The sequence below is a fragment of the Solenopsis invicta genome, chromosome 1 (genome assembly GCF_016802725.1).
Source record: "Solenopsis invicta isolate M01_SB chromosome 1, UNIL_Sinv_3.0, whole genome shotgun sequence".
NCBI lineage: Eukaryota > Metazoa > Arthropoda > Insecta > Hymenoptera > Formicidae > Solenopsis > Solenopsis invicta.
This window is the reverse complement of record NC_052664.1, coordinates 8,259,631-8,280,958: the sequence shown is the minus strand read 5'-3', so window position 1 is coordinate 8,280,958 and position 21,328 is coordinate 8,259,631. Positions and strand designations below refer to the sequence as shown.

Genomic DNA, 21,328 nt, shown 5'->3' with positions numbered 1-21,328 from the left:
CATAAGTGTAATTCATCTGGTCGCAGGACTCAACCTTCTTTACAAATAAGTGCTTCATGTAAGCATTGCACATGCACGACAAAATACGACAAATTTCAAACTCTACAGTTGAAATTCGTGCTTTTAGAGCAAAACCAATTTTATCATGATGCAGGCGAAACTCATCGAAGACATGTACAAAAACTAAAAAGATTAAAATTTGCAAAAGAGCTTAAGTATTGTTTTCCGAATAAAATCAAATTGATGCAGTTAGATATGACTGATGAAGAAAATAAATTAAAATGGGGCAATTTGAATGATACCCTAAGTTTATCGTCATTGCAGAAAATTCAAAGCGAAAACGATTTTAAAGATGATTTGGATTCCGACTTTTATACATTTATAAAAAAAATAATTGAGCTCTATAAACTTTCCTGAAAAGGACAGCATATGAATGGTTTCATTCAATGTTATTCCATTGAGCCATTCTATGTCATTCTTACTTTTGAAGAACAGTTGAAAATGATAGTGGCATTGATGAAAACAGGAAATGTGTTTTTACATTTAGACTCAACCGAATCCATTATCGCTAAACCTGTAGATACATCAAAGCAAATTTACTTGTACACCTTGTTTCTGCCTGGTGATAACGAAACAAGTTTTATTCCAATTACGGAATTTATATCATCAGTTCATAATACTCCCATGATCACCTTTTTCCTGTCACTGATTATTCACGTTGTCACAAAATTAACTCCGGATATGCCTATAGCACACAAAATCGGAACGGACTTTAATCTGGCACTCTTACAGTCCGCTTCGATTGCGTTCAACAAAAAAGGAATTTTGCAATATTTGCAAACAATATATAGAAATTACATCTTAAAAACAACACCATATTGTTTAACAGTGCTTCACATTTGCTCGTCGCACCTAATAAATACTTAGAAAAAAAAAACGATCCTCAAAATACATTATAGCAACGGCGACTTATACATAGAAATGGCAATTTCAAAATTGGTACACTGCGATGATATCGATGAAACCTGCAGTATATTCAGTTCAATGGTAAGAGTGTTTGCACTAGAAAAGAAGGTAATTTACTTTGACAAATGAATAACAAATCTTGAAAATCTAGTAGAGGTTAGCGAAAATTATGAGCCATTCACTTTTGGACATAAAGAAAAGGATAAGGAGGATGATAATGAAGAATATATCACGATAAGAAAGCAGTTACCTTTCTACCAAAGATTTTACGATACATATACCTCAGTCATATCTGATTCATTGAATGACAGCAACAAAGTGAACCCTTTTTATAAGCCTGCGATAATCGCGTACATGCTGAATTTCATACTGCCATATTATCCCTTATAGTCAGCTATGGAAATTACCAAATTTGGAATTTGTCGAAATTCCAAATGCCTCGATCGAAAATTATCATAAGATTTTAAAAAAGTATTTGTTTGATGACAAAACAAAAATTCCGGCCACTCGATTTATACAAAAACAAGAATCGTATTTATGTGCTCGATTACTTGAAAGAAAATATTCTATGAAGACTACTAGATAACGGAGAAATAAAGCGTTAAAAAAAATGGCAAAATTAACGTAAAAAAAAGTGAAACATTGCGCGATGGGAAAAAGATTAATGACGATGTTAATAATCAATTTCAGATAACATCGTTCGAGCATTCTGATCTTTTTTTTCAGAGATCCTCAGCTTAATGACAATTTAATTGAAGAATTTTGGAAAAGAAAAGATCAAAATCATCAAAATTCATTTTTTCTTTAAATATCAAAATATGTTTGTGAAGATGCAAAAACAATGAAAAAGGACATAATAGCCTCAAATGTAATGCTAGAAGATAGAATCCAGGCAACAGTGCAATGTGATCTTGTAAATAAATTATTTTCAAACATTTTAGAATATCCAGAAGATTTCCCACAATTGCAAAAGCATATAGCAGGTTTATATTTAGACCAAAACTCATTTTCAACTCTTCTGCCAGGAGTATTTAGATGATAACATCATTAACGCATTTTTCACAATGCCATCAACAGAAGCTATTCAACGTGACTGCAGTACATTTTCATTTAAAACAATATTTACAGAAAAATTGCTAAAAGGAAAACTAAGTGACAGATTCAAACATTGGGTAAAAAACAAAATGTGCAGCTTCGATGTTACCAATCTATAGAAGAGCACATTGGACACTTATGGTCGTCGATTTTAAAAGAAAAATATTTCTTTATTTAAACTCCATGCACAAAATACTATCTGGATATTTCATTGACAGATTAGTGTCTTTTATTACAACACAATATGGAGCTCAAAAATAGAAGTGGGATGAGTGATCGATGTATTCTCTTCAAGATATCCCCGCTTAATATCTTGATAATACATTTGATAACGGTAACTGTGGTGTGCATGTATGCGTATGAGGATACATTATTACTCATTTCGTACAAATTGAATTCCATAAAAGTGATATAAAATAAAGCGATACGTAAAGGGATCGCACGATTACTGAAGAATTTTATACCTTCAAAACAAGACGTGACAAAGAGAATAAAAATACGCTCCATGATTGCCAAAAACGAAGCAGATATACTCCACAGAGTTAAAAATAATATATCCATGTTAGACACTTAGCCATACGGATTTAAATTTACAGATTACTGTACATCGCTGATGTCATCGAAAAATGTGAAGGATGAGTGATTAAACTATACCACAATTGGTTTTATCCAGATTTTTTTTCTGTCAAGCTTACTCCGAGAGAGAGAAAAATTATTGTAACGCTGGTACTTTTCGGTGCGGGATATCGGGATAGGTTGCTCGGATGTGCTCGCCAGATGCCAGGGTCTTAAAAATGATAACTCCATAATTTTAGTACAAAAACAATAAAAACGTAAATATATTTGCTAAATATACTTATGTACAAAATAAACAACCGAAGCGTTCATACATGGACGGAAACATAAATAACTGCGCAAATTCGCATCAATAAGTAAAATAAAAATAACGGATTTGTACAACTGTCTGAATAATGGCGCGGATTTGCCGTAATGCTTTAACTAATGATTCTGACAAGAAAAAAACAAACAGATTGCATAAATGATTTATTAATAAACGGACAAAAACGGATTTGAATACTTTAAAGGCTAGACGGACAGACTCGTATAACTCAATAGATGTGCGAAGTAAGCGATCGGAGTTGCCGTGAAGCCGCGAACTCAAGAAACGGTTAAACAGGCCGTGATTGGCCGGCGCGACGGCCGGTTGCGATCGCGGAATCGACGGCATGCGGCGCAGCGAACGGTTCCGTGATACGCGAGAGTAGTCTGCAGTGGAGATTCAAGTAATCTCACCCCGCGAGGTGCTATCACCCCGTGAGGTTCGGTTTACAAATGAGTCGTGTATAGGAGACGGCGTCAAGTATCCCCGACGACGATGTCATTCCCGAGAATCCCCGGGAATGGACACGCGGGACGGACGGTTCTTATTGGCCAAAAATACCCAGCCGCGGGAGTGACGAGAATGCCCGGAAGGCGGATTGGATTGGCCGAGAATTCCCAGCATCTAGGAACGACAATGCTATTATATAGATAGCAATGCTATTATCATTTTTTCCCAAGTTTATGAAAAATACATTTTTATGCACAAATGTATTATGAAAGAAGTTTATTAATAAATTAAAATGATATACAATTTCAAATACATCCACTCCACACTTTATACTGATCTAAAGTTTTTAAGTTGCATAATATTCTTTCTTGTAATGCTACATAATTCTTCCTACATAGAACTAAAACCTCCAATGGACGTCTGCCGTGGAAGTTCGGACCTTCCAGTGGAGGTCCCATGGACATCCAATGGACGGCCACTAGGCATCCACAATTCCGCATTGCGCATGTCCATTGGACGTCCATTAAACGTTAACAATAGATGTCCATTAGACGTTACGTGAATCATTAATAAATGGTTCATAGAGCTTTAATGAATGACAAACCGACGTCACGTGGATTATTAGTAGAGGCTTTATGGAGTCTCAGGAATCTCAGACGTTACATGGATTACTAATAGACGTCTTCCGTGAAGGTTTGGACCTTCAGTGGACGTCTAATGGACGGTAAAAAAAAATTTTTTTTTTACAGATTTTATTATTTTTGTAGCTTAATCTGTATTCACTGTTTCACATATAACATTTTAATTTACTAATTACGATTACGTATTATTTTATAAATTTTTGAACCCATCGGCGCCGGCGAGATTTGAACCTAAGATCTTCGGAACGATAACCTAGTATCTTAACACTGAGCTAAACGTACACTTGTGAGATTGTTAATAAAAAGTTATATTTAAAGTAAAGCTGATTTGAACAAGAAGAAACTGGTGTCTTGAGTATCGCGCGAACACTCTTATTAACTCTATGTTTATTTAGCCTTAGATATTTTTAATATAAATTATATAAATAATTAAAATCTGTTTCTGCCCATGGCCAAATCAGTCAAAAAACAACAATTAGAAATAGTATCGGAGCATGAAAGTACATTAATGACGTAAAGAGCCCGTTGCCAAGGTTAATTTTGCAATTAATTGTTATAAACAAATTGTCAAAAATGACTGTAGAGGAGAACTGATTGCGCCAATCAATTCACCGGGAAAAATTACTAAAAAAACAGATATGACGCTTTTTTAATTGTCATAGTTGTTTTAATTGTTATAAACAAATTAGTTGCATAATTGTTTTGATAAAGAGATAATGACCAAATTCCGTAAAAAGAGCGCATGATGTATGTAATATAACATTTTATCCTTGTTTAACTTTTGGTGATCAACAAGGATTACGTCATGCGCATTATACGCTTTACGGAATCTATCTGACTTCTATGATGAAAGTAAAATCTCATGAAGCTATAGAAATTTTATGGACTTCTAATGGACGTCCATCTGACTACCATAATGGAAATAAAATCCCATGGAGTTACGAAAGTTTCATGGACTTCTAATGAAGGTCTGTTGACCTTCCATGATAGAAGTAAAATTCCATGGAGCTATGGAGGTTTTATGGACTTCTAATGGAGGTCCATCTAACTTCCATGGTGGAAGTAAAATCCCATAGAGCTATGGAGTTCATGGACTTCTAATGGACGTCCATCTGACTTCCACCATGGAGATAGACGTCCCATGGAACTATGGAAGGGCGGTAGACATCCACTGGAGGTCAATTTCTATGTGGGTTTGGATCTTTACCATTTTTTTTTAATTTTAATTTTTACAATGCTGCTCAATTTTTCTTTGTTGGGCTAATTAATTGCAAATACTAATTTGTCTAAAAATTCTTCTTTTACTCTTTTTTCACATTCCTGAGTAAATGTTCTTTTCTGTAGTACTATTTTGCTCGTAGAAGTCAAAAATTCCAACTGCTCCCTTACGGAAATGGACTATTGTAACTATTAGTAAAGCTTTAATAAAAAACAAACTATTGGATTATTTGTCATAGTTTTTTTGCGGATTATTGGGACGAACTATTACACACAACTATTGAAAAATTATTTGAGCCCATAGTCACTACGATTTATATAGTCATAAAATAAGAATTCATAAATCAATAATTAAACGTAATAAATTATAGTTTCCGAAAAAATATTTCTTCCTTTTCGTTCAAAAGGATTAAATAAAGATTAATTTTGAATTAAACATTTATGTACAAGATTTAATAACAATACAAATTGCTATTTGTACATGTAAAAACATAAAATTTTATGTGGAACAGCGAATCACATACACATCACATTTGAAAAAAAACGAGAGCGAAATTCGTCTCGAGGTTATGACAATTAATGCCCAAAAATTTTACTGAAGCGCGATTTAGAAAAACAGGCGCGGTGGCGCCTAGATATAATGCTTGTGGCCGTACTCGACTCACGAGAAAATCCTCCGCGGCGTGGCCACCTAGTGGAAGTCGCGCAAGCCGCAAAGGCGCGAAGACTGGCGTCACGAAAAAGCTTTGAGACCATAGTACAAAGTCTATGTTTGAGACTCAAAACCAAAGCAAATCGCTCGATTTTTGAGAGCACCGTAATTTGTTTTTACGTGTAAAATAACTATTAATAATTGAATGTCTTGGATTTTAACCATATTTGATATTTCTGAAATGATTTATAAATGTTTTTCATTTCATAAATAATATACGTTTTCAATAAACCTTTAATTAGCTATACCAAATGTGTATAAAATACGTTTATTATTAATTTAAATATTGCTGCAAGAAAAGCATATAAATATAATTTACGTTTAAATTTTTATTAACGTATTTAAAAAGTATATTATACCTGGATAATAAATCTTATTTTTGATAGGTTATTTAAAGGGACAACTTTTACAAATCATAATCGTATTTAAGAAATGTTTATTTAATTAGTATATAAATGTATTTGATAGTATTTTTATACGTGTTATAAACGTAAATACATTTCTGGCATTTTATAAACGATTTTTCAACTGATAAAATATGTTCCGTATTATATATACGTAATAAAAACGATTATTATAAACGTATATTGCACTAACGTATATAAACCGTTTTATCTATATAAATATCTGGCACATATCTGTACCTGTTTTATACCATACTTGCGTTTAATAAACGTATATAAAACGATCCCCTTCTTATTGGGTTTATTGTGAATAGTCGACTAATAATCATTTATATATTAACTATTGAAAGTAGTGTGCTGGTGATTATTGCAAATAACCTGATTATGAAATCAATAATCATTTCATAAAAGAACTATTGGGGAATGATTATTGTGTATAACCCAATTATGAGATGCTACATAATCACTATTAGAGAATGAATAATCACTATTGTAAGTCAATAGTGAAAATTGGCTTTTCAATAGTTTATTTCCGTAAGGGACGCTAACGGCCTACGAGCGAATTAAAATTAAGATTTCTTTTTATGTTAATTGTCTTTTCGGCAAGATAAAATATCTATCATTTATATCTTTTCGCTTTGTCGAAAAGATATATATAACTTAAAAGTGTATAAGATCTTTTGTCATAAAAAAACAGAGTTTTCGTCGACTTTGAGTCATATTTCAGTCGACTATTTATTCGTTAATCGTTTGTCGACTTTTAAAAATCGACAAATAGTCAACAAATAGTCAATTGCTGTCGAGTTATAGTCGACTGTTGAAAATCGCCTTTAAGTCAACTGAGAAAAGTCGGCTACCAGTCGACTAACAGTCACGCGTGTTGTGTGGGTTAATTCTTTAGAGTATCAGTTATTAAGCATTGTTGTTAGATGCTTATGTTGTTATCATGTCTTTTCGCAAGAAATTTTTGTGTCAGTTTCCTAATTGTAATGGGTAATTTTATTCTTTTATTATACATTTTATACAGTATTTTTACTTTTAAAAATTAATGTCTTAAATTATTTAGATTATAAGTTTGTTGCATATCAAAGAAAGCAGCATTTTTAGTTTTTAATTTTATTTTACAAAAAATGTTTTTTTTTCTTTTTCTTTTTATTACCAGTAATTATAATTATTAATAAGTATATTTAGTCAAATATATATTGCCGATGTTACTTTGTACTCTGTCAAATTTTAATAAATATTAATAGTTATTACATATATTTGTTGTCTATTTTATTTTCAGCGATACCTATTCTACAACATAAAAACTTATTTTGTTCCATATATATTTATTTGTTAATGTTGTAAGCATAATTTGTTAATGTTTAAATCAATACAATTCATTGTCAAATCTATTTTTAAGCTTTGTGAAAATATTAGTAAAAATAAATTTAAGTTGTGTTGATAGCGTTCTGAGAGATATATAATTTTAAAAATATTAATGTAGGCGAGTTTTTTAATTTATCAATTGATCAATCGCATTATGCACAAATCCAACTTTGATCTGTAAACTTGCATTTGCGCTTAATGCGATTGATCAATCGATGAATTAAAAAACGCGCATCTTTTATACGAATAGCATATAGAGCACTAGTTACTATTCCTAGCCACTTGGAGCACGGCGATCAACTTTGATTCCTTCATTTAACGGGGCTTTCGCTTCTCTTTATATATGTTCTGTGTACAGAACAGACGTGACAGTTAAGAATAACGAATATTTTATATCTATAATCTTGTGCGCTTATTTCTAAAACAAAGTGCGAAAATTCAATTCTGCAAAATAGATTCTATTCTTGGAGGTAAGTATAATAAAAGACGATAATAACAAAATCTTTTATATGTGTTATATATAGTAGATTTTAAGTTGAATTTAAGTCAGTAAGAAATTATATATTTTGAAAGAATTAAATTTTCAAGTAGCCAAATAGTTATGTATTCGACCTCATTCCAAAATGTTACTAGAACCATTTTTTCGGTTACATTTCTCTTTCGAATAAAAAAAGTTTAGTTGCCCATATCTGCCATTCTGGTTTTGTGACAATTTTCTGTACGCGTTCTGCGTTGTGAGTTTCGGTAGCGACATAGAATTAACAGATCATGTTGCGACATTCAGGTAGTCGTTCTATCTGTGGATCTTTTGTCATTATACGACGTATATTGTCGTACAGTACTGTAAAGAAATATCTTAGATCTCTCTAAAAGAGTCAGATACAGTATTGTCAAAAAGTTAAGTAAAAATTACTTTTAATTTTCTTATGATTAATGGCCAAATTTAAAAAATGCTATAATGTTGGGACAAAAAATTTACGAATATATAAAAAATATTTACAAAATTGTAAAAAATTATAGTGCCAATTTTTTCAATAAAAATAATAAAATAATAACTTAAAAAAATGATAAAATGAAATGATACTGAATTGGATTTTTGTTTATAAAATAAAAATGTGTTTAGATTGTACGCAAAATATATATTTTATTTCTTTTCTTTATTAGCGATCTCGAAAACCTCAGGTATCAAATTTCGATTACATTAAACATATTTAAAGTATATGTATCCGCCATATTAAATGCGTCATTTTGTTTTGTTTTTGCAATTTTAAGTTCAAATTCGTAATTAGCGGCCTCAAAAGTCCCAGAATATTAAATTTCGACTACATTAAACATATTTAAAGTATATGTATCCGCCTTATTGAATCCGCCATTTTGTTTTTTAGAATTTCAGATTTGTAATGAGCAACCTCAAAAATCCCAGGATATCAAATTTTATGCAAATTAAAAAAGGCTTTCATATTTTAACCATCTTTTCGGGATTTTGGCCCACTGTATATCGTTAAGGTTCCTGAGTACTCGCCGCGGCCATATTGAAGTCGTGACGTCAGAAGCGAGAAATTGCGTGAAATGACACGTAATTTTGTCCGACATGCCATTTGTAAATAAAGCCAATTTGGATAAAACAAACTAAGCAGATGACTTTAAAACACTTCTAAATATCGGTCACGACTATCCTTTTTCCGCCTAACAATCAGTAAATAGTTGTAAAAAGCATGTAAAGTGAAGCAATTGAAACAGGAAAACACATGGGCACATAATTTTGTCCGACGTGCCATTTCTAAATAATGGCAATTTGGATAAAACAGACTAATCAGATGGCTTTAAAACATTTCTAAATATCGGTCACGACTATCCTTTTTTCGCCTAGCAGTCAGTAAATAGTCGTAAAAAGCACGTAAAGTGACGTCTATTCAGACAGGAAAACACACGGATAGCTATTAAAAGGAGTGAAAAATGTACTTTTATGTATAAAATTCAAAGAAACTTTACTCGCGGTCCATTTTTACGTATTTGGTAAATACGAGACAAGTCATGTTTTTACAATGAAACACATAATAACAAAATGACATGCACGATAACATTTCATCGTCAATCTGTCACGTTTCACGTGTATTAGTTCTAATTTTGTCCGCGACGAAATGTCGCTACCATCAACGCGGAGTTCTCGGCTGAGGAGTCAGGAGCCTTAAGAGTTATAGAATACGCCTACTGGTCAGAGACGAAAATCCCGAAATCGAGGAATCAATCATTTGAATTCAAACCACGTTCGGCAGCAATCGACCAAGCTGCTTATCAGCAAACTGTGAATCTATTCGACGAGAAACTTAGACGGTCCGAGCGTCTTGGAGAATAAAACCCCCCAAAAAAAAGAAATTTTTTGAAAGTTAAAATTGAGTAAGTTAATAAATTTTTTTAACTAATAATTTAAGTTAAAGTTGATGGCACATAAAATTAATTTTGTTATGTTAAAAGTTATATGAATAAAAAATTAACTCAGTTAAAGTTATGATAAAATTACATTAACTTAAGTTAAAATAAAAGTTAATTTTGAAAATCATTACTTATATAAAATTAGAATATTGTATTTTTTAAAAATTGCATTATTCTAAATAACAAAACAATTATAGTATAAATTATCAAATAAATTTTTATAATTTAAATTTATATAAAATAAAAAAAAATATTTTTATTTATATAGACATGTATTCTTTTGCAATTTTTACATTTTATGATTAAATTATTAAAAATATTATATTTTACGTATATAATGTAAAATATAACTTTATATATGATATATCGATAAAATATGTTTATTAAAAAAACTTATTATTATTAAAGTAATTATTAAATTTTAATAAGAGCATTATTCCCATACAGCACCGAAATATTTCAGAGATGTTTCAGAAATATTTCATGTAAAAATTGAAACATCTCAGAAACATTGCAAAATGTTTCTGCAACATCTCTGAGACAGCTCTGCAATAGCAAAATGTCCGCGATCCTTCCACTTTAAACCTTTCAGAGCTGTCTCAGAGCTGTCTGAGACCTTTCAGAGATGTTGCAGAAACATTTTGCAATGTTTCAATTCCTTATAATAAAACATCATACAGCACCGAAATCTTTCAGAAATATTTCTGAAATATTTCATGTAAAAATTGAAACACATCAGAAACATCTCAGAAACATTGCAAAATGTTTCTGCAATACTTCTGAGACAGCTCTGCAATAGGAAAATGTCCGCGATTCTTTCACTTGAAACCTTTCAGTGCTGTCTCAGAGATGTTGCATTAACATTTTGCAATGTTTCTGAGATGTTTCAATTTTTACATTAAATAATTTTGAAATATCTCTGAAAGATTTCAGAAGTATTTCATGTAAAAATTGTAACATCTCAGAAACATTGCAAAATGTTTATGCAACATCTCTGAGACAGCTCTGCAATAGCAAAATGTCCGCGATTCTTTCACTTGAAACCTTTCAGAGCTGTTTGTCAGGAAATAATGCAATAATTGAATAAATTATTTTTCTCCGCAATGAGCGAAGTGTGGATAGGAGTGTAAAATTCAATTTAGAGAAATTTTGCATTTTAAAAGTAATGTTAATAACAAAAGTGAATTTTTATTTAAATTATTTCTATGTATTTATTATAAAAAGCTTAAATTCTATATATGTATATATACATATATATTATATGTACAACTTAAAATAATATAATATTGAAAACGTAAAACACTTGAAACATAAAATAATACATCAACTTTTTTCTAAATTAAAAGTTATTGAGAAAAACGTTTACAAAATTTCTGTAAGTTATGCATGCATGTAAATATAAAATTAAACAAAAGCGGTCCAAACTTATAACAAGTTTAATCTTGTGATTTTTTTTGATTACGTTGCAATCGTTCCCTGAAAACATACAAATCTAAATTTAAAATATGTTCTTGTAATAAATTTACGAAAAAGTTTTACTTCCCACCAATATTTACTTACTCATCTCTGTCACATCGCAATTTTCCTTGTATAAACCATTTTGCTATAATTTGCGTAATTTGTTGGTCATCTGCAGTTTCAAATTTTGAAATGACACATTCTAAAATAAGGAATATTGTTCGTTTGAATCAGAATTATTGAAAATCTGTATGACTAACACATAATTAAATAATTAATTAATAACATGATTGAGAATTAATTAAAATTTGTTTATAAATTTTCTATTAAGAAATAGAATGTCTATAACTTTTCTTATTATAAAACAAAACTCAATTCAAAAGTATAATTTTTTCATTATTATAAATTTTCATAAAAAGATTGAATATTTATGAGAAAAAGTACGAAAATTTATAAAAATTTTTGATTACATAACACAATAAATTTTTGAGAAAATAGTAATTTTTGCGAACAGATATATTACATTATAAAACATATGAAAATCCATTAGGAATTAACAATATATTAAAACATCCTTAAAGTATATACTATGGAGGAAACAAACGGTGATGCAAACAAGGCAGAGAGGGGAATAGTTGATCATGATGTTCTCTGTGTCACACTCAATTATCACCGAATAGGTGTTAGGTCTGACGGGCCAATCAAAATTGAAGGAAAGAGAGAGCATCACAATCTACTGTTTTCTTCTCTGTCCTACACACAAGCGATGGCTTTCTCCTTTAGTTATGGTCTAAGAAAATATCTAAATTTCTGCAATTTAATTAGAAATTATAGAAATTTAGAATTGTTTACAATAATTTTTCTTTTTTTATAAGAACATTTTGTTCATTGTTTGACTTACGTTTTATGCATTTGGCGAATATTAAATCTTTAAATGCTGTCTTTTTTCCATCTTTTCCATTCCAACAGTACAGGGTGGAAAGAAAATTACTAATGGTATGTTTTAAAATAATAACCGTCATTTCATGATAAGTTTTGCCACCTAAGTGTTTCATATAAATTATCTAAAACATAAAAATTTAAAATAATAAGTGCATTTTATTTGTGATATTAAATAACACAATTTTTATTCCGGATTAACAATAAATATCAAGATATCGTACAGCTCCGTGTGAGCATTATAAATAGCAGGTCACGAGTTCGAGCCCACATCCCCGTATATTTAAATTTCAAGTAATTCAGATTTCCCCGTATATTCAGATTTCAAATTATTCGTATTGCAATGATAACTTCACAAGAGCTACAGAAGAATTCTTTAGATGTAGGTGACGTAAAAAGATTGATATGGTCCTATTACTACTACAAACAAATATTGCAATAAGATATCTAATATACTTTACCATGTTTTTGAAAAAGTCTGCTTCTTGAAGGTCTAGTTCTAACTTGTCCAGATCTTCTTTCGTTTTTAAAGGAAAGGATACAATTTCTGTTATGTCAATATCATGCTTCTTATTTTTAAGACTATTTTCCAGTTTTTCTTCAAGACTATTCAATTTCCCATCAATGCGATCTAACTTAGCATCCATTTTATTACATCTACGTAGTAATTCCTTTTTTAAATCTAAAATATTAGTTATAAATACAATATTATTAAAAGTAAGTCGCATAAGTATAAAAAAGTCGATGAAGTATAAAAACATGATTCATATGATTATAGATAAATATGTTTAGATACCGATATCTGCCAAAAGTATTGCATTATTGTCTTTTGACACATTTGTTTCAGTGAAAGACTTTTTTGAAACATTCTGCACAGATGTATTATCATTAATGTGTTTTTTTTTAGCAGCATTTTCTAAAGGTGAATCCTCCATTGGTACATTATCATTTTTGGAATTCATGGACGTTTTCGAAAATGGTTTCTTTGGCGGGGGAGGTAACATATGTTGACTATCATTATCGCTTTCGTCAGAAACGCTAGTTGTTGTCGTTTTACGACGTTTTTTTTTATGAGCATCATCGACGTCAGAAGATTCGATGTCCGAAAACTTCTCAGCCAACTTTACTTTTGCCATCCCACTTTCATATGAATCTGGATTATAAACAAATTAATGCAATTAACACATTTAGCTAAATGCCATAACATCAGCATGTGATTTTTCTGCAATATTAGCCCAAAATTGAAATTTAATTATGAGTAAAATTATATATAGTAAGAAATAGGATTATAAATCAATGCTAAAAAGCATATAAAGGCGTATTTACGTATTTATCTATATCTAATTGGTTTTGCAAATTTGTAATAAATTACATCTCTACAAATTACGCATTGTTTATGTTACGTTTATATAAATCTTTTTTATGTAGACAGTGCAAGCAATGTAAATTATTATAATTTGGATAATACAAATATATAAAAGTGTAATCAAATTTCAAGAGGTTATTAAGTTTGTTGCCATGCGCTAAGAAAAGAAAGCCATCATGACAACAATATAAACGATATAAATTGTATCAACATAAGCAATATATTATACATCGGTTCTAAAAGACGCTTTAAATTCTGTAGTGAGATGTTATAAAAACAATTGATATATGTAGGTAATTTTTTTCATTAATTACTAATAATCATAACATACATGTATCTTAAAACAGTCATTTACTCACTTGCTGTTCCAAAAATACGGACAACTTTCACGGTTTCCCAAGTTTCATCATCTGGTTCTTCGCACTCAGAAATATTTTTATGAAGTCTTTTTATGTTTTTATGCGTTGGCCAGAAGCATTCTGATGATCCTTTTAACCACTTGGTAGGGACTAAATGCAGTCCATCTTCGAATTCGACGACAGAAAATCGATTCATTTCTTTTCACTTATTATATTCTGCAACACAAAAACTGTAGTGCAGTCTACTCTATTGGAACTTAAAATACCTTTAACAAAGATCTTTTGTGTCCTAATTTTAAACATATGTGTTTGTCTGAGTATAAAGTCAAAACACGACCATAAACAAGTATACTTTAAATACAACTACTTTTTTTATAATTAGTATGAAAAATATCCCATACATATAAAACATATACAGAACATATACATATTAAACTTAAAAATAACACATATATATATATATATTAAAAATATTTAAATTTATATAAATAAAAAAAACTCGTAAAAAATTGACAAATAACCGACTTGCGATAAATTGATAAATAAATACAAATAATTTAAACATTAATAATATAATAATAAAAATATTATTCTTTACAGAAAATGTAAGTCAATGACAATTACAGACACATATGCGTACATACATACGCACGTGTGTGAGTGTGTGTGTGTGTGTGTGTGTGTGTGTGTGTGTGTGTGTGTGTGTGTGTGTGTATACATACATACATACACACGCACGCATCTACACATACACACATACGCAGTATATATGTAATACTTTATTTAATTAAATTTAATGAAAACTCTTCATATCCTGCCTAAAAGCATTGCTAAAGTTTATATATAATATATAAAAAAAGTTGAATACATTATATACTATTGCGCGACAATAAACTGAATATTTTTCATAAAATAATCTAATTATGCAAAAATCATTATAATCATTTTTGTTCAATGTATTATTATATATTTTGTTTATCAAATTGAAAATACTCTCGTGATTATTTTGAAATTTATATGAACTATTATCGACCGTTTTTAAGTATGTATTACTGGGAAAACAACAAACTGATTATGATCGTACGGCATTTTCCACATTTTATTTCGAACATTCTCGCACGGCCAAAGGCATACAGCAGTGTCTTCGCGCATAACTTGTATACCCAACTCTTCTGATGCGCAAGGATAGATAGGTTCAGAATACAAATTTTTTACTACTTTAAGCTTCCTGCCTATTATAAATTTTGTATTATCATTACATTTGACTAAATTTAAAACTGATATTACAGTTCCATTTTCAAATGAAATACAATTATTACTTGTGCTATTGGAATGGATCGTATATGTTTTAGTTCGTAATATTTTATACTGAAAAGCAAAGTTGTAACCATCAATTAAAGGTCCGTTTGAGTGAATTTTTTCAAAACAAATTTCATTACTGTTTTTTTGTTTCTTACTAAGCATATTAAAGTTATTGAGTTCGGAATATCTTCGTGATAATTGTTGAAGAGGTTTCTCATTTTTTCGAATCATTTTTTTTATATTTGACATGTAATTTTCAAATCTGAAAGCACTAAACTCGTCAATGGGTCCATACTTCCGCACATCAGAACAAATATGTAACAAAGTATGGAAATTATGAGACATAAATTTAACTCCGTAAATTTTTTTGAAACATTTTAAAAAATACTCTATTAACATTTGGGCCCATGTAATATTATTATTATCTTTCGAAAGATTAGGACTAGCAAGAATTGTTACAGCAATATGTAATGTTATAAAATTGATATACACATCTTTTCTTAATATATCCTGTAGCACAACTGGACCCGTGTAAAGAAGAAACTGACGAAATTCCGTTGCTTTCCATAATTTTACATCTTTTAGTGATCGTGGGCGTCGAACAAAATCATTTGGTACACAACTTTGCAAATTTAATAAAGCTCCTGAAATCTGATTTAATAACTGTTGAGATAATTTTACAGTACGCGGACCTTTAATCCAAAGTAATATCAATTTTTTCATTATTCCTAAACATATAAGGTGCATGTAATCAATTACAACGCTAGAAACTAATCCAAAATTAGGAATTTGCTTTAAAATCGTCTCACCAATTTGAAAATCGTCGTATTTATTATTAGCAAAATCTTCATCAGTTCTTAAAGCATCAATTATTTTTGTCGCTGGAAAACATAAACGTCCATCTAAAAATTCACCTGTAATAGTACATCGCGAACAACTATTGTAACCGGTATGATATTTTATTGATAAAATAAAAGCTTTTGCTGGAGCATCACAAATTAATCCAAGAAAATTAATTTGTACTTGAATTTCATTATAAAAGAGTCCTGTATTAATTAATAAAATTGCTTCGTCAACAAATTGTGTTAAAAACTCATTGTTACACTGCGGTTTTCTTTGACCATAGTATGCTCCCACAATGAAAACTGATTTTAAAACTGTATCTGAACATAAAATGGGCCATAAAGTCGCATTGCTTGATTTGGAAATCGGTAAACCATCAATGTTTATAAAAATATCCAGACTAGCAGGTATTCGGCCTAAAACTGTATTATATTCATCTAACATTTTTTTTAATGCATTTTGTAAACCGAAATGGCAATATTGTCCAACGCCCATTTCAATAATTGCTGTGTGCCTTGGAGTTGAGAGTAATGTTCGAGGATCTTTTGGAAACGAATGTCGCGTATATTTACGTAATATAATCAAAAGTGCCCTGATAGCAACGTAGAAAATGTTAAACATAATTGCCCAAGAAGCTATATCCTTAATAAATTGATCATTTTGATTATCAGTTTTATCGCCAGGCTCAACATTTATATAATGTACTACTGATTTAGTTAATTCACTTGCATTTGTATCACTTTCACTACTATTGTTACTATCATTTCTATGCATTTCTCCCTCTTCATTATTTGATTCATTATCGTCAACCGTGTCACTTTCATTTAAATTGTCTACAAGTTCATCATTTCTATTGACAAATTCGTTTTCTAATAGCTCTAAATCTTCACTAGTATCAGATTGTACTAATTCGTCTCTCAATTCAAGATATTCATTATTGGAAAGATTTAATAAATCTGAAGCAGTGTTATTGGCAATAATTCTTCGGAAATGCCGTTTAGAAAGAAAAGAATAATTTTTGTGTTTTCTATCCATCTTTATAATAAAATAATATACTAATCAAAACTGAAATAGCTATATGCTTCAATTAATAGATCTTCTAATATTTGTTCGTTTCTACAGTACATGAAATATAAAACTATTTGTTTTATAATTCATGTACAGTAGAAACAAATGTTAAATATACAAAACCTTTATTCAATAAAATACCAATCTCAACAGCTATGCGTTGGAATGATGGATTTCTCCGTATACGTTGGACTAGTGTGAATGTCCTTGACACTTCACGGATCGTACTTATTGAATCTAGTAACAGAAAAAAATATATACATACATATACACACACACACACACACACACACACACACACACACACACACACATTTATACTAACTTAGGAATAAGAAAAAAAAGTTAAAAAAATTTACGAGAAATAAATAATAAATACTTTTGTATTATCTTTATATATGTTGTAATTATTGTAGTTATTGAACTATCCTTACAAAGTGAAAGCTTTTGTCCTTCGAGAATAATATAATATTTTTTAGACGAAAAAGTTTAATAATTTTATATGTCTAATTTGTATACAATTTTTCTATCTTTATTACGTTTGTAGTGTTAATTTATATTATATTTCGTTATAGGATATTTCTTAGTACATAAAATATTACTTCAAAACTAATTTTTCTTCTCTGGAAACTTGAAATCAAATTAATATATCTAACCAGAATACCATTAATATAAGCTATTGAGAAACAGTAGTTTTAAATTTATCGCTTACCTCTGACGTCACACTTTGACAATTGTGATTGGTCGTATGCGTGTGAGTATACCCTTGTCTTTATAACATGTGTGAGACCGCCGTATTTCTTTACGTCGTATATCAAGAGACATAACGCCCGCGCGCGCGCGCGTGTGTGTGTGTGTGTGTGTTTGAATGTGTTTAGTTCCAAAAATTTTAGAATATTAGTGATGCAATAATCACTTTGTTTCCACGAAAAGCTTTGAAATGCTTAAATTGTAAGTGTAAAGTTCGCTTCTTGTACTAATTTTTTCTGAGTTTTATTAAAGCAACTAATAGGTTAGATTGTCCACAAGAACTACAGAGGGATGTATGGCTTGAGAGAGAGAGAGAGAGAGAGAGAGAGAGAGAGAGAGAGAGAGAGAGAGAGAGAGAGAGAGAGAGAGAGAGAGAGAGAGCGTGTGTGCGCGTGTGTGTGTGTGTATCTCTTCGCACGACCGGCGACTTGCGATTACCGAGATCGAATCTTATGTGTACATATACATACATGTAAAAGGTTCTTTTAGATTAAAGTAATGATTGAAAAAATAACTCACCGTGTTATACTATTCTTCCTTGCGATTGTATCACATAATCACATGGAGCTACAGTTGTCGAACCTTGCAGACCAGTGCGATCTACACGACTGCACGATGCTGCGACTCGCGACACGTGACGCGCGACGATTTTCAGTTGTCAAGAAAATCTGAACGCTTGGGATCATCGCATATCGCGCATCGCAACAGTTTGCAACCAACCATAAAAATTCGCGCGTTTTCTTTTCATAGCCAGGCCATCAGAACCGTATGCACAAGCGTGCATACAAAGGCGTATATTAAAGACGGCGCAAAATTACAATTGCAATCTAAATCAATTATCTTTGTATTAAACACCAATTGTGTGTGTTCGCTTCCGTTAGATTTATATTAATTTCTTTCAAAACCAGTACCGTATTATCAATTTAGATTTAAAGAAATCAATTATGTTACATATACAAAATCTGAAACCATACATTAATTAAATCGAATAATAATTAATTGTTTATTTTTCAATGTTATTAAAATCTTTCCAGTATATTTTTCAATACGTACACATTATCAGCTATATTAAGGTAATAATAAAAAATCATGCATGTTCTTTTTTTAAAAAATATTTTTGAATTTATAAAAATGTCTTATTTATAAAAGATTGAACGCAAAATAATCAACAAAATATAATGTTGTTTCTAAATGTATTGCTTGTGAAAGGTGTTATAGCTCAATCGAAAGATTTGCAATATTTCGATCTTATTAAACGTTTCAGAGATATTACAATTAATTCAACTAAAAATTTATAAATGTATTTCATGAAATATTTCATAAACAGCTCAACTGAATTTAAAGATCTGCAAATTATTTCATATGAAATGTTTCAGAAATAATTCAATTGAAAGTTTTTAAATTAATTGCATGTGAAAGATTTCAGAAACAACTGAACTGAAAGATTTTCTAAATTATTTCATATGAAATGTTTCAGAAATAATTCAACTGAAAGTTTTTCAATTTATTACATGTGAAAGATTTCAGAAACAACTGAACTGAAAGATCTTCTAAATCATTTCATATGAAATGTTTCAGAAATAATTCAACTAAAAGTTTTTAAATTTATTACATGTGAAAGATTTCAGAAACAACTCAACTGAAAGATCTTCTAAATCATTTCATATGAAATGTTTCAGAAATAATTTAACTAACAGTTTTTAAATTTATTACATGTGAAAGGTTTCAGAAACAACTCAACTGAAAGATCCTCTAAATCATTTCACTTGAAATGTTTCAGAGATAATTCAATTAAATTTTTCAAAAATTATTTTCACGTGTAAGGTTTCAGAAACATTTCTGTTGCAACATTTCATATGACACATTTCAGAAATCTTTCAGAAATGTTGCATATGAAATGTGAAAGGTTGAAATAATTTTGAAACCTTTCAGAAAGCTTTCTGCAATGATCGGTGCTGTATGGGTTTCAAAATGATCAATTAACTTTCCTCGTAAGTCCTCAACCAATATTTGTACCAATAGTAAACCACCTGCACTAAATATTCGTTCTACATGTGTGAAGGATGATACCAATGTATTACATGTAAATGACATACTGTCATTTATACATCATTAAAAGTGAACTTTTAAAGAAGTTAATAAATTAATGTTAAAAAATGATTAATTAAAGTTAAAAATTAACGCATTTAAAATTAACTAAATCAACTTAAAAGTTATTAACTTTTTAACATTTTATTTAACTTTTAACTTTTTAACTATTATGGTTACTACCGAAGCCTGTTGAAAATAGATCTAAGCAGTAAAGATTTAATTCTCACGACTTAACGGCCAAATTAATGAAAACATGGCTCACTTTAACGACGAGGTTCAGGCAACATCTAAGCAAAAGGTACTCGCATTTCATTCCTCTGTCTCACTCTCAAATACTTCATTGTAGAAATCAGATAGTTGAAATAACTCGTTAACCAAAATCAAACGTACGTATAACGATGCGCAGTTTGATATGAATTAAAACATGAAACATTATATCAGCACGAAAATCTTGCTTACCCGTCACATTAGCAGATAATTCTGCATTGGAGCGTGGCTTACTTTAACGACAGGGCTGGATTTACTATAGGGGCTTAATGGGCTATAGTCCAGGGCGGCAAAATATAGGGGCGACAAAATATGGAGACACAACGCGCCGCAGCATGTCATGCCGCGGCGCGTCGTGCCGCAGGACCGCGTTTCAGAGGCGGCATACGGCTGAGGTTCAATCGTACGCCGCGGTGTGTCGTGCCCATCGAAACCCTATCTCGCAAGAGAAGTTAGACCTCGATTATTACATATATGAGATCGAGCCCGGCGGCCGGCAATCGGCAACGATACTTACGATACGTGAGAATTAGCGTGCGACAATATTATATCCATTTATGTTTCATATTTTATGTTTTATCTTTTGTATTTTAAAATCAAATAAATTTCTTGATTAGTATATATAAATTTTAGTTATTAATCGCAACTTTTTACGTTTTTTTTCCTTTTACTTCCTTTTTTATAATTTGCATTAGATTGCTGTCGCAGCCTTCAA

At 30.5% G+C, this 21,328-nt stretch overlaps 1 protein-coding gene and 1 long non-coding RNA gene across 7 annotated transcripts; one reads left to right on the top strand and one right to left on the bottom strand.

Annotated features, from left to right (window-relative positions):
- The first annotated feature begins 7,986 nt into the window (after positions 1–7,986).
- Positions 7,987–10,179, top strand: LOC120357979. Its single transcript, XR_005574954.1, has 3 exons — positions 7,987–8,207; positions 9,123–9,243; positions 9,931–10,179. It is a non-coding gene; the product is annotated as an uncharacterized LOC120357979 (long non-coding RNA).
- Positions 10,180–11,143: 964 nt separating this feature from the next.
- On the bottom strand, positions 11,144–19,880 carry LOC105205003. Of its 6 annotated transcripts, none has more exons than XM_039456372.1 (8): positions 18,775–19,850; positions 17,629–17,742; positions 14,293–14,508; positions 13,364–13,720; positions 13,029–13,249; positions 12,530–12,692; positions 11,731–11,830; positions 11,146–11,646 (listed from the first exon to the last, which is right to left on the bottom strand). In XM_039456372.1, exons 3-8 carry the CDS (start codon positions 14,486–14,488, stop codon positions 11,607–11,609), a joined length of 1,077 nt encoding a protein of 358 aa, XP_039312306.1. In that variant the 5' UTR covers positions 14,489–14,508; positions 17,629–17,742; positions 18,775–19,850; the 3' UTR covers positions 11,146–11,606. The 6 variants fall into 6 exon arrangements, with proteins under 6 accessions (XP_039312316.1, XP_039312306.1, XP_039312310.1 ...); XM_039456376.1 differs by having other exon boundaries at positions 17,647–17,742; XM_039456382.1 differs by having other exon boundaries at positions 11,144–11,646; positions 11,731–11,800; positions 14,293–17,742; positions 18,775–19,857.
- Positions 19,881–21,328: the final 1,448 nt, after the last annotated feature.